We start from the raw sequence: 14,179 nt of genomic DNA on the forward strand, positions 1-14,179 counted from the left end.
CAGATTCAGACACCAGTTGTGTGACCCTGGTCTATTCACTTAATATCTTTTTACCTTAATCCATGGAGAAGGAAATGGCAAACCACACTAGTATCTTTGCTAAAAAAAACCCACAGATAGTATCAGTGGGCTATTGTCCACAGGGTCATGAAGAGTTAGGACAGAAAAATAATAAAACAATCCCTAAAGAATTATAAACAAAGTTCCTAGTTTGCCTTAATTAAAAGAGAGGGAAGGGGACAGCACACAGTTACCTCTTTCCTAGAATTTCAAGCCATCTAAGTGGTCATAGTAACTTGTACCACTAACACCAAACACTTCCTCCTTTCTCATCTGGCTGTACCCAATGGCTCCATCTTTGAACTCTAGGTTCTTCCTGGAGGGAAGATAGTTCTGCCCTAAAGTGCCACTGTAGAGCTTAAGAGATTCTTTCATCCCTGTATCCCTTGCACTCATCCTCCTTCTGTTAGAACCCTAAGAACCCTAAGAAGCTACTCTAAGTCTAGCTAAGCAACCCCTAGGGGTTTATTCTAGTTTTACCTGTTTGACCTATTCTAATTTTACCTGGGCCAAGCAGGAGAAGGATAAATGTAGTAATTGGAGCTTCCAAAATGTTTGGATTCTGTGGAAGTCTGTTGGATTGGGTAAATAGGTCTCTGTATGTCTACCTGGAAATGATTGTTTGTTTGGTTAGGTGCCAACATCCTTCACTTACCTTTTGTTCTGAAGCTGCCAGGTGCCCTATTTTATCACCTGGCTCTCTCATCCACTGGAGCTTCTTTGCCTCTGGGGGTGGAGAAATCCAGAAAAGGTAGAAGGGAGTGGCTCAAAGCACTAAAGGAAATGTTTGCTAGGTAGGCTATCCTGCTCTTCTGGCTTCTGGCCTCGTGAGTATTAAATGGCTAGGTCCCATTGGTACCTTGGTAGCTTGTCTAAAACTTTACTTATTTAGCAGTGTTTGGGATTCTTGCCTGGGTGGATTGGGGTTTCTCTCTGGAACTACTTCAAGCAAATGCTCAAATTGTTGCTGAAATAAACTCCAGTGGGCTTTCCTTCTGAACATTTGAAAAGGATCTTGGACTCCTAAAAGAGGAGAGTGACCTTGAATTATAGCTCTTTTTGCCAGTTGTCCCAGTTAAACCACTGACTAGTTTCAGGAGTGAAAAAGCCCATGAAGATGAAATCTCTTGCCAAGTTAGACTTTCCCTGACCTTATTTTCAGGGGTAGGAAGGATGAAGTATATTGTTTCTCACTAAATGGATAATCAAGTGGGAAGAAAAGTGAAATCGCCCCCAGTGACCATTATTACTTACTGGTAGAAAAGAATTGAAAATGTCTTTTTTTTTTAACTGTCAATGGCTAATAGGTGACTTGGGAGGTGACATTTATTCATTCATTCTTCAAATATTTATTTTTTGTGAAGTGTCTGTAAGCCTATCCACTTGGAATAAATCTTTTGTTGAGCAGGCTCTCTCAATCTCCCAAGTTCATTGTTTAAATGGGCCAAATGAGAAAGATCTAAGAAATAATGTTTGTGGCAGGAATGAAGGCTTTACTTACCTCTTTATTTTTTACTTTAAAAACTCTGACTAGTCAAAAATCATACAATTGTCCTCCTTCCAATTAGTATGGCCCAAGAGTATATAACAATCTAGCTCGGAGTGTATGGGGTGCTCAGGGAGGGGTAATATCTCTGGTATGGAGGGCTTATCCTGCCCTCCTAGGGCAGCTCTCCAGCCACTGACCCTCACCTGACACCCAGCTCTCACTTGTGGCTCCTAGTAGCTGCTAGCAGGCGGCAGCGGCCACACCCCGGGCAACGGCTTCGACAAGCCGGCTAAACCTTGTGAGGGTAGCCATCCGGTAGTAGACCCCTGTTGAACTAAGGCTTTGCTCACCCAGCATGTGAAGACTGCTTTGGTGGAACAGGTGGAAGAAACCAACAAGAAGGTTCAACGGCTGAGATGGCGATGTAGCAAGGCACTGTGGAGTGCTTAGGGCATGTAGGAGCACAAAGGACAACACGGCCATCCAATGCAGCTGAGGAAGTCTCCAGGTGTAACGACTTTTCGTGCCAATGGACTCAGGCTTCCAACGCCAAGAGAGTGGAACTGTCTCTGTGCATCTACTTTTCCACTTAAATCTTCATGCACAGGTGTCTTTGTGCACAAAAACACACAAAGACAATCGTCATCCTTGGTTCGAGAGACAACCAACAACAATCTAGCTCAGTAAATATTGTGGGCTCTTGGTGATAGATAGTTGAACAAACAATGTACTTATATGTATTGGATTATCATTTAGAATTTGGGGGAGCATGGGGTTTTTCTCAAAGGCAACTAGGTGGTTCAGTGAATAGAGTACTGGTCCTGGAGTCAGGAAGTCCAGAGTTCAAATCCAGCTTCACCTACTATCTGTGTGACCCTGGAGTCACTTCAACCTGTTTGCTTCAGTTCTTCATCTGTAAAATGAACTGGAGAAGAAAATGGCAAACCACTCTAGTATCCTTGCCAAAAAGCCTCAAAGAGAGTCATGAAGAGTCAGACGTGACTGAAATCACTAAAAAAACAACAAAAAACAGTAATAGAGCATGTCAAAAATCTCTGAGATCACTGAGATTTTTAAAGAAAAAGTCTGGTCTAGGAGTTAAGAGACCCTAGGATTTCATTGATTCCTCATTATCCTAGGAAAGTGACTGCAGCTCTTTTAAACCTCAGTTGTCTTGTCTGTTTGGCTAAGGTTCCTTCTAACTTCTGACTAATGTCCGGTGACTTCTTTTTGTCTTGATATTTCAGTTAAGAAGTCAGATTCTTCTAGTTTTGCTTGTTGGAGAAAAGTAGGTTTTGAGGGAGTGGTATAGTAAAATGTCATCTTTTAGCAGTCCAAGAAGGGAAGAAAAAATTGCTGCACTGAGGTCTTTTCTTAACAAAGAAAGTCCTCTCCATAAAAAATACTAGATGACCCTAAATTTCAAGTTGACTTTTATTAGGAAGTATGGATTTACCTACTGGGGTAATGTTGACTCCATACCTGGACAGGTCACTGTGACATGAACATCCTTGTTTTCTTTTGTCATATAGCTTTCTGATACTATTTACATCTAGTCACTGGTCTTGTACAAGAAGAAATTTAGAGGTAGAAGGGATCTGCTAGTGTTCAACTGAAGCTTTGACTAACTGATTGTCTATGTTAAAGGGATTGTGGGCAGGAATCTGGATTGAAATAATCATGTTGGTTGTGTTTTTAATCTGACAAACTTTTATTAAACACCAAATCTGTGATTGTACCTTGCCAGACAAGAGATGCAGTGTGGTGGCACATAGGATAGAGGGCTGGCTTTGGAATCAGAAAGACTTGGATTCAAATCCTGCATCAAACACATTTGACTCTGGGCAAATCACTTAACCTCTTAATATCCTGGACTGAGTTAAAGAGAAGTTGATTGTGCATGAAGGGAAGAATTTCCCCTTGTTGGACCAAAATCAAAACAATGCCTAGAATATACTGTAAGATAAATGAGATAGCTTCATGATGCTATTATTGAGTACCAGTGGCAAAGTGTATACAGTTGTTGTTTTAATAAAGACTATGCAGATTAAAGGATGTGCTCTGAGGTCAGATGAGAGAGATCATTTCCAGGCATGAGGCTTCATTAAAGATATAATAACACTTTGAGATGGCCCTTGAATAATGGGTAAGCAATTTAGAGAGTCAGGTCCTATTTGGATGGAATATAATGCAAATAAGGAGGAGTACCATGAGAGCAGATGCTTTTTTAGCTTCCCAGAGCTAAGGTGGCATAAGGAACACTTTGAGATGGCCCAAATTCACCTCCAAACAACCATAAAAAACACACATACACACCTCTCAGAGTGAATTCTAATGAGGCAAAACCAACAAAAGACAGGGAGAAACTGTTCCAGCCCAAAACAATGTAGAAGGACAGCAGGAAAGACCTTGGTTCACTGGGTTAAGTGGGGAGAGTAATCCAGCCAATTGGTACCTAGGGGAACAGCAGTGAGGGGAGTAGAATCCAGCTCAATCTAGCACAAGCCAGCATCTGGACAGAACAGCTGCAAGCCTCCCCACAATAAGTTGGTCAAGTCATCCCCTTCAATTTCACATTCACAACCCAAAGGTAACCAGGCCACCCCCAACCATCTGAACAGACCATACATAATACAAGCTTGGGACAGCTCAATCCCAGGAACAGAGCTGAACTTCAAGATATAAGCAAGAAAGACTTTGGAGATAGGAAAAATGAGCTCCCCCCCATAAATAAAAAATCTGACCTTAAAAGATTACTTTAATGATAGGGAGAAGCAAAATACAAGCTCAGAAGAGGACAACAATGCTCAAATGGAAATGTGAAGCCTCAAAGGAAAATATGAAAGGCTGTCAGGTCCCCAAAGAACTCCTAGAAAAACTCAAAAAAGGAGTTAACAATCTAGCTTCTGACAGTTTGAGAAATAGTCCTAAATAGGATTGTACTGTCATCCAGGATTTTTACTTGGTTCATCAACTAAGTCATCAGTGTCTTGGATACATACTTACACAGATTAGGAAGAGATCCCACTCTCTTTGGCATTTGTTTAAAAATACCCTGTGGTATAGAGATAAGATGAGTGAACGAACATACAAATCATGGGGAACCAATTGAGAAAATCTAAAGTACAACTTCTCTCTAAAGCTCTGGGACTCAGGAACAGAACATTATTGCAGCATTTCAGGCAGGAGGTCAGTAGGGGATGAACCATGGTGACGGCAATGGAAATGGAAAAAGAAAAGGAAAGGATCATTATAAGGGACATTGTGAAAGATGAATTGAGAGGACTTTATGATTGATTGGCTATAGATGAGGGAGAGGGATGAGGAAAATTCACTTGGGTTTCAAATCTGGGGGGAGAAGAAATGGTGGGATGAGTGACAGAGGTAGGGACATTGAGCATAGGTTCAGTCAGGAGGGGAGATATTAAGTCATATTGTAGATATTTAAAGTTCAGGCATTTGTGTCTGAAAGAATAAATGTAAGTTATCATAACGGCAGGACATTCAAGTAGAAAAATACAGGAGGTAATTGGAGATAGGAAGTGATAGCCTGGGAAATGAAAATTTGTGTGTCATTTGATCAAAATCATTCCTAAAATACTGCAGGTGACTGGTATTGGAGATACATCATAGATATGGAACAAAGAATCTCTTCCCTTCGCTTCATCAGCCCACTGATGAAGAAGACTCATCTTTTCCATCTAAATTATGAAGACCTCAACTTTGGGGATTTCTTTCTAGGATTAGGAGAATCTTCTGTGCTAGCCATACAATTAGAGAGGGACTTCTTCTTTCCTGCCATGTGATTTCAGCTTTATGGTGTAGTGGATGGAACCCTGGACTTGAAGTGGTGGTAGACACGTCTTCAAATCCCATCTCAGACACTTATTAACTATATCACCTGGGGTAAATCACTTTAATCTCTCTGAGTTTGTTATCTCACCTATAAAAATAGCATAAGAGTACCTATCTCACAGTTGTGGGGACCAAATGAGAAATGATCTGTGAAACATTTTACAAACTTGAAAAGGCTAAATTTAATCAACATTTGGGATGGCATTCATATGTACTATACTGGACGGTTCTTAAAGATGCTGTTCTGAGGAAAGCAAGCCAGCCACCAACTCATACCCTTCACATGGAAAAATTAATACTTTTAACCTACAGAAAAATCACAATACATAGGAGTTGTCTTGTTCCTTTTAAAAATATATATCATTTTAGGTATACTTCACAAACAAGAACATGAACCTGCAAAAGTCATTCATCTAGCAGTATTAAATGCCTACTATGTGCCAGGCCCTGTGTTAAATGCAAAGAGTTAGAATTGGAAGTCTTCAAGGATGAACACACTCCTTTCCCTCACTTTTCCCCTTCCTCCTCTTGCAAATTAATCCAAGATCCCTCTCTCATCTCACATTCCCTGAGACTGGCTACTTAGTCACAGGTCCTGAAAGCATTAGGCTCACTCTGCAACCTACATATAAAAATATTTAAATTCTTATAAATATATAAAATATATATTACCAAATATAAATAAAAAGGCCTTTCAATGGGTTCCAACATGACAGGTTAAGTCACACTCTCCGAGGCATAATCATTCCAGGAAACTGTCTGAGAGAAAGAAAATGAACATGGGTTGTTGACAGCAACAACTTCTGATGGAAGAGCTTGTCTAGCTCTGGTCAGGGATGCTCATCCACTTTTAGTGGCTCTAAGAAGCTGTAACATACATGGCAATGACACACCAGTAAAACCACCTGAGTAGACAGGCTAAACTAGGTTGAGGATAACCAACAGATCTCAAGCCTATCAGTGAATTAGGGCACATCTCCCCCAAGCCTGTAGAGACTTTCTTCAGCAGAATGGACAGATGAGAACAATTTATTCCAAAGCTGAAGCAGGTGCTGTGGAGCACTTAGAGCTTGGTCAGACATTGTAGACGCCACAGTTATTCATTGCTCCCCAGCCCTCCTGACTTTTGTCTTTCTGCTGGACTTCTGATGACCCTGGAAGAGAGAGGGAGGCTGATTACTTTGTGCAACTGTGCCTTGCTGAAATCCATCACCCTATGATGTCATTGGCCCTTTTAGAAACAAAAGACAAATATCAATAACAATGCTGAGTACACTAGACATTGTGTTGGACTGCTCAAAATACGTATTTCCTGCACATTTACCACGTGAGTCCATAGAGCTGGATATTTTAAACCTTGAGCCACAATACCAGTATATTAAAAAAAAAACTGAATAGTTTTAAATTTTATATGCTCAATTTCTTAAATATTCAAAAAGCAACAAAAACTATATATATATGTATATATATATATATATATATATATATATATATAATAGATTTACAGCTTTATATACAATCTTCTTTTTGTTTCACATATTGAAGTGCTCACTTTATCTGGTTTGTTAAGGTCAGAAGACAATCCCCTTTCCCAAAACAGATAACACTAGTTGGTTTAAATAGGAAAGTAACAAGTGAATATACAGCAAATATCTCTACCACTTTCTGATAGTCAGCATGTGTTTTCCAACACATGTGTGGAGGACCTGTATGGCATGATATATCAGTAGAAGGACTTTTCATATTTAGGAAAGCTGATTATCAGGAAGTCTTAAGAAGCTGGAAAGCAAGCTTTTCATAGATGAACATTATTCAGTTTTAAGGCAGTAAAGAAGTCTTGGAAATAGTGTCAATGAAGATAGAAAGCATTCCGATATGAGATAGGGAGAATGAACCTAGAAATTAAAGGAGATGAAGGTAATTGATAAGTTTGAAGTAGAGATTAATCTTGAAAAGGGATGAAGATCCACTTAATTGAGGAGAAAGCTGACATTTGTTGATCTGGTGGCTAAGACAGATGGTTTGGATAGCTGATTGATACAGCTATAATTTAGAGATCAATGAGGAAGAGATTGAAGAAATTCAAGAGGCCAATGACCAAAATTAGGAATAGTATTTTAGTTGTAAAGTTGGAGCAGGAAGAAAGAGTGAATCTAGAGAAGGGATATGACTTGATGACAGACTGAATGTGTGGCTGGAAAAGTACTTAAAAGTTTAAAAAACAACCCCTACAATATCACACTTATTAAGAAAGAAATATGTTGTATTTAATTTTTTTAAGATAATTTATGTCCCCAATTACATATAGTAACAATTTTCAACATACTCTTTCTTAAATTATAAGATTCAAATTGTTTCCCTTTCTCTCTTCCCTCCCACCTCCCAGAGATGGTAAGCAATATGATCAGTGTTAAACATATGTGTATTTTGTTTTTTAATGAGCTCTACAGCTTTTGATAGTTTTGTTTTGTTTTTTGTTGCTGTTGTTGTGTATCTGATCTTCCTGGGTTCCATGTTGGTGTAAAATCTACCTTATGTACATTTTAAGTTTTAAATTTCATTATTCACAGACCATGGCACCTTGGCCTGAATTGGGAAACTCACACTCGGATCCTAATAAGTTCATCGAAGAGGCCAACACCCAACAATCTACCATGTCTGAAAAAGATAAAGGAACCTCCAACAGTGAGTACTATTCTCTCACTGATCATGAAGTAACATGACCCTGCCATCTTCCACTCTTTCCTTGAAGAAATGGGCCTTATACCTAATTTTTTCTTTCTTTCTTTTTGTCAGATAATGCCCTTGCTCCTGTAAACAAGATAGAACTTCTGCCATCTTACTCTACTATTGCACTGATTGAAGAGCCAGTGGTAGAGCATGACCCATGGGACATGACTAACATTAAGGACTCAGGAGTCAAGTGGTCAGGTAATACTAGCTCCCTTGGAGCACCTCATTCTGTAAGAGATGTATAAGAGAAACAGACAGAGAGAGACAGAGACACAGAGAAAGACAGAGAGAGAAAGAGAGAGTAGAGATAATGTGTATTTTTCTCCTTTGCAAGAGGGGATAGCACCTTTTCTAGGTAACACATTTCTAGGTAACATGATAATAGTGAAGAACCCTGAATTTTTATTTTTAAAATCATGTTTGAATCTTGTTTTTGACACTTGCTGGCTAGATGATCTTGGAAAAGTCATTTAATCTCTCTGAGTCTCTGTGTTTGTGTTTTTCTTTAAAATAAGGATAAAATATTTCACATTTAGAAAAGTTAATATTCTTGTACCACCCTCCCTTATAAGGTTGTTATGAAGAAAGCATTGTGTAAATCTTAAAGCACTGTGTAATGTTAGCTGGTATAATTTTTCTGATGCCTCCCAGCCTGTGGTTTGGGCTGTCTTCCTGCCACCATTGTGGAAGTTGAGAACATTCCTTAGCTAAGACTTTGTGAACATTTTTTTTCTTATTATTATACTATATTTTGGTGTAGATTTTTTTTGTTGGACTTTTTGTTGAGTTCAATTTTTGCCTTAGTCTGGCTAGGACTCTGGCTTAATATTCCTTAAAGTTTTCTTTCTCCTTTTTCATTTGATCTCTGGTTTCCCCTTCTTCTTGGACAATGGCCACTTGGATTCTCCCTACCTCCTTTATCCAAATCCCATGTAATTCTGTTCCTACAGACATTAACATTCATATTGTTCTATGGTATACTTGACTAATATAGGATGGAGAAGACTAGATATTATAACAGCCCATGTAAAAAAAAGGAACCAATAGTATGCCATGCCTATTTTGTTGATTTATTAAAACCAAAGTAATCTATTTTAATCTGATTTCATAGACATACTAGACTCTGAGCATAGAAATTTCCTCTGCTTGTACAGATGGGAAATTTATCCATAACTTAAAGCTTTAGAGAGTTGCCTGGGGTACGGAAAAGAAAATGATTTGTCCATAGTCATACAATTAATATGTGGAAAAGGAGTATTTGAACCAAGATCTTAGCTACTTTCTCTCCTATATCATCTTGCCTCTTAATGTTGGGCTGTAGTAATAGGAAGAGAGTGTCTAGATCATGTTAAATGATCATTATATTATATTCTTTATTAGTTAGAGCATATCTGAAGTATGTTCAATTCTGGGTGCTGCACTTAAGGAAAGGGACTTGGATTGGCTAGAATTCAATAAAAGTGTTTCTAGGAGTGAGTGAGCCAGCTGACTGACTTATAGTGAAGGAGTTAGGAATGCTTAGATGGAAAAGAAAAGACTACATTCAAATGTATACACCATGTGGAAGAGTAGTTAATTGTTCTTACTGAAGAAATTACATGGAGGTAAATATTGGTTCTAGAAAAAGGAGGAAGCATCTAACAAAAATTCTTTAGAGTTAGGTGTTTTTTGTTGTTGTTTACTCATTTTTCCTCTTATTATAGGTAGACTCTGTTTTCTTGGAAGTTGGGGTACCCTCTTAAACTTCAGTCCTTCTTTGATGCTATTTTTAGCTTATTTTCTGGGTTTTTATCAGTAGCAGGTCTTGGAGGCTGATGTGATGGTTTGAGGGCTGAGAGCTCTGAGAGTCCTTTCCCCTTGCTGATTCAATTGACTCTTTGAGATGCTGATAGTTTTAAGACTTGCCTCAGGCTTGGGCATAAGTTTTTGATCTCATTCTGAACTTGATCAGATCAGGTGTCATCAAATTCTAGCCCCAGGCTTAAGTTCAATTTTTTGGCAGTATGTACTTGATCCAATCAGGCACACCCTTGATTGCCCTGTCCTGGAGCTCCACCCTTAATTTTGGGCAAAAAAATGGAGGAGGGGATGGTATGTGAACTGTGTCCTCACTTCAAAGTGTGAACTGTGTCCTTATCCCAAACCCAGATTGGGATTCTGGGCTACACTCTGAGCCTATGAGGATCAGCCCACTTCAGCCTAGACTGCTCTAGGCTGGGACTCTGGACTTCTCCACAGGTTTGAAATTCCAAGGGGTGTGGGTTGGCTTATATCACTATTTGCTGAGGCAGGATCACAGGATTTAGATGTTGGCTTGGTCTTAGGTTCCAAACCTGGGACAGCAGATGTGGGGTAGGGATCTGTGGCTTGTTCTTGGCTTGCTCTTCCCTCCTTGCTACAACCTCTTGCTGGCTTGCCCTCTTCTCACTCCAGTGCCCCAGATGTTCTTTGCCTACCTTTTGGGTTTTTATTTTCTTAAAAGCTGTTTCACTGTCTCCTTGTTGGTTCTTTCACTCCTGTATTTGTTTTGTGGTGATATTTTAATCTTGGTCAGAGAGGATTCTCGTGATGACACAGAACTATTCTAGTTTACTCCACCATCTTGGCTCCACCTGTAAATCAAGAATTATCTAAAGTGAAATGAACTCTCATCAGTAGAAATGTACAATCAGACTCTGAATGACTGGGGGTGAGAGACAAGAGATTCATAGAAAGAATTAGATGGGAAGATTACATGATAAAAAAGTTCTTTCCAACAGTTAAAATACTCTGATTTCCTCAAATATTTTTGGAGGCTTACTATGTGTAAACCATTGGCATGGGCTTTGGGACATGCAAAAATGGATCATGATCCAGGCCCTGGACAGCTTTGAGTTGTTTCTCATCCAACTGGTATCAGTGATTCTGGTTCTGGTCATCTGTATCTCCTTTACATATTCTGGGAGATCGAAGTGGTCTTCAGCCAGTGCTAGGTTACATTTTGTCATTTGCTGTTAGCCAGTTAAACTGCTGGGTATTATTGATAGCTTAAAGGTAGATGCCATTTTTATGAGCATCAATACACAAATATAATTAATTAAATGTGTCCATGCTTATGACTGTGTGTTTAGGATGCTACCAAGCAAGTGGGACTAATATGAATCTTGCCTTGAGAAAGGAACAATTGGTAGAGTCAGTAAAATTGGCAAATGCATAGCATGGGACTGTAAGATGAGAGGACTTTCCCGCATATAAGAGAAAGCTGGAAAACTAAATTCTTCATTCTAGCAGGGGCTCATGAGAGTTCTGGGAATGACAATTTCTGGAGTTAGGAGGGAAATATAAAGAGGCAGAGCTTGAAGCTATTGTGGATTCAATTCTAGACGAATGCAATAAAGTGAATATTGTGGTAAAGTGAGTGAAGTTTTTGGTTTCCCAGTGCATAGAAAAGTTATATTTATGCTATACCATAGTCTGTTAAGTGTGCAATAATGTCAAAAATACAATGTGGATACCTTAATTTCAAAATACTTTATTCCTGAAAGGCTAAGTATCATCTGAGCCTTCAGCAAGTCATAATCTTGTTGCTGGTGAAGGGTCTTGCCTCCATGTTGATGGCTGCTGAATGATCAGGGTGGTGGTTGCTGAAAGTTGAAGCAACTCTATCAGTTTCTTAAAAGAACAATGAAGTTTGCTGTATTGATTGATTCTTTCTTTCACTTGAACACTTTGAGACCATAGTAGGGTTATTAACTGGCCTAATTTCAATATTGTTTCTTCTCAGAGAATCGGAAAACCCAGTTTGAGGGAGAGAGAGAGAGATAAGGAATAACCAGTTGGTGGAACAGTCAGAACATGCATAACATTTATCTGTTAATTGTGTCATCTTTTGAGTGTGGATCTTTGTGGAGCCCCAAAACAATGACAGTAGGAGCATCAAAGATCACCAATTCTAGATCACCATAATAGATATAATAATAATGAAAAAGTTTGAAATATTGAGAGAATTACCAAAATATGACACAGAAACACAATGAAGCACAGGCTGTTGGAAAAATGGTGCGGACAGATTTGCTCCATGCAGGACTGTCACAAGCCTTCAATTTGTGAAAAAACAAATAAATAAATTCAGTGTCAGTAAAGCACAATAAAGTGAGGTCTCTCTGTCACATTTTCACTCCTCCTCCCATCCATATACACCACAAGGTATACATTAGTTAGCCCAGTGAATAGAATACTGGTCTTAGAATTATAAACAACTGAGTCTGATTCAGTCTTAGACACTTCCTAGCTTTGTTACCTTAGGCAGGTCACCTAAGCTGTCTCAGCCTCAGTTTCTTCAGCCATAAAATGGAGGTAATACTAGTACCTACCTCACAATGTTAAGGGGATATGAAATGAAATAAGAGAAACATTTTATCAATTTTAAAGCTCTTGGTATGTTAGCCCTTATGATTACTCTTCCTCTTTGCCATCCACGGCATTTTCTACCTCTCACATCCTTGCACAATATTTTCTATTTGGGCATATGTTACACCCTGTTAGATTACAACCTGTGAGGGCAAAGAGCATATCTCAATTATCTTTACATCCTCCCAGCTCTTAGAATAGTGCTTTCCACATAGCTGGCTCATAAAAAAATGGTTTTGAAATAAGTAAATGAATGATTTTCATCTCCCATAGCTGCTGAAGGGGAATAACAGGGATCTTTGGTAAACAGGTGTTTTTTTTAGGGACAGTGAAGGAAGGCAGAAAAGTGGAAAATGAGAGAACTACTGGGAAAAAGTGACAGTTCAGTGTGGAGCCTAGAGGACAATGAGGAGAAGAGGCAGGTGCTCTGAATCCCCATGAGATGGGAACCATTGCTGGACTTTGAGCTGGGAGGATAGGAGAAGATCAACAGCCCCTAAAGGCTAATCCCCCTAGGCAGAGCTGGCCAACATCATTAATATTTGGGGGCCAAAATATTCTTTACAATAGCAAAACTCTTATTTTATTGGGAAGCCCAATACTCAGAAGTAATCCATAATGTCCTTCTGAAGTACACTAAACATTTTGGAGGGCTGGTCATTCTCTCAGAACCCCTCTGGCTGGAGGTGGCTGCTACTTTTTCCTGTATCACTCACTCTTCAAGTCTGTGGTTCAGCCAAGGAGGCAGCCTTCGTTTGCTTATGGCTCCCTCCTCCTCCCCTCCAAACCACAATGTCTTTGATGCCAAAAAGCTTCTTCACAAATGTGTGGTTTTTTTTTTGGGGGGGGGGGTCAAAATTTTGGGACCACTTCAAGTAAATGGCATGCTTTTTCTTCTTCTTCTTCCTCTTTTTTTTTTTAACTTTTTAAACTCTTTTAGAATCAATATGAGGTATCCATTCCAAGGCAGAATTGCTGTAAGGGCTAGGCAATTGGGGTTAAGTGACTTGCCCAAAGTCACACAGCCAGGAAGTGTCTGGAGCTGAATTTGAATCCCAAATGATATGCTTCTTAAAATAGAGTTTCAAATGCATCACAAAAGCTAAAAACGCCAGCTTCCTTCTTGTGGCTAGAAAAAGATGAGAGATTCTTGCATTAAATGCCAGATCCTTGGTGTGCGTGCCTGCACAAGTCTACAAGAAATAGGATTAAGAGAGCTTACCACAGAGAATGGCACATAGTAGGTGTTTAATAAATGCTTCTTCCCTTCCCCTTGGCTTTTGCAGAGAGAAGCACCTCAGAAAAAATAACTGCTGTCTTCCAAGGGATCTTAAAAGTGATTCTCCTCCTGGGATTTCTCTACTTATTTGTCTGCTCCTTGGACATCCTCAGCAGTGCCTTCCAGCTGGTTGGAGGTACGAAAAGCAGTTTCAGAAAAGGTCAAAGGTTTGTGGGTGGCTTTTTTTTTTTGCTTTCAAATTGATTTGGGATCACCCTATAGTCAATCAACACAATCTCAACCCAAGTAATCTTCCTTCTTTTATATCATACTCTGAGGAGTTTTGCCTTTTCATTTACTCTGGAGATAGGTTAACATAGATGCCTCTTAATTCATACTCTCTCCCTTTCTTCCCTACCCCCACCCTGTATCCA

The 14,179-nt window shown here is 39.3% G+C and overlaps 1 protein-coding gene across 5 annotated transcripts in view; it reads left to right on the forward strand.

Annotated features, from left to right (window-relative positions):
* SLC34A2 (solute carrier family 34 member 2) overlaps nt 1-14,179 on the forward strand; it is a 231,225-nt gene that overhangs the window by 201,836 nt on the left and 15,210 nt on the right. For all 5 annotated transcript variants that reach the window (XM_056802482.1, XM_007496639.3, XM_007496638.3 and 2 more), the window contains 3 exons: nt 7,975-8,089; nt 8,201-8,335; nt 13,813-13,941. In XM_056802482.1, the coding sequence (XP_056658460.1) occupies nt 7,978-8,089; nt 8,201-8,335; nt 13,813-13,941 (376 nt within the window). In that variant the 5' untranslated portion in view covers nt 7,975-7,977. The remainder of the gene's footprint in view (nt 1-7,974; nt 8,090-8,200; nt 8,336-13,812; nt 13,942-14,179) is intronic.

Source organism: Monodelphis domestica, chromosome 6 (assembly GCF_027887165.1).
Source record: "Monodelphis domestica isolate mMonDom1 chromosome 6, mMonDom1.pri, whole genome shotgun sequence".
Lineage (NCBI taxonomy): Eukaryota > Metazoa > Chordata > Mammalia > Didelphimorphia > Didelphidae > Monodelphis > Monodelphis domestica.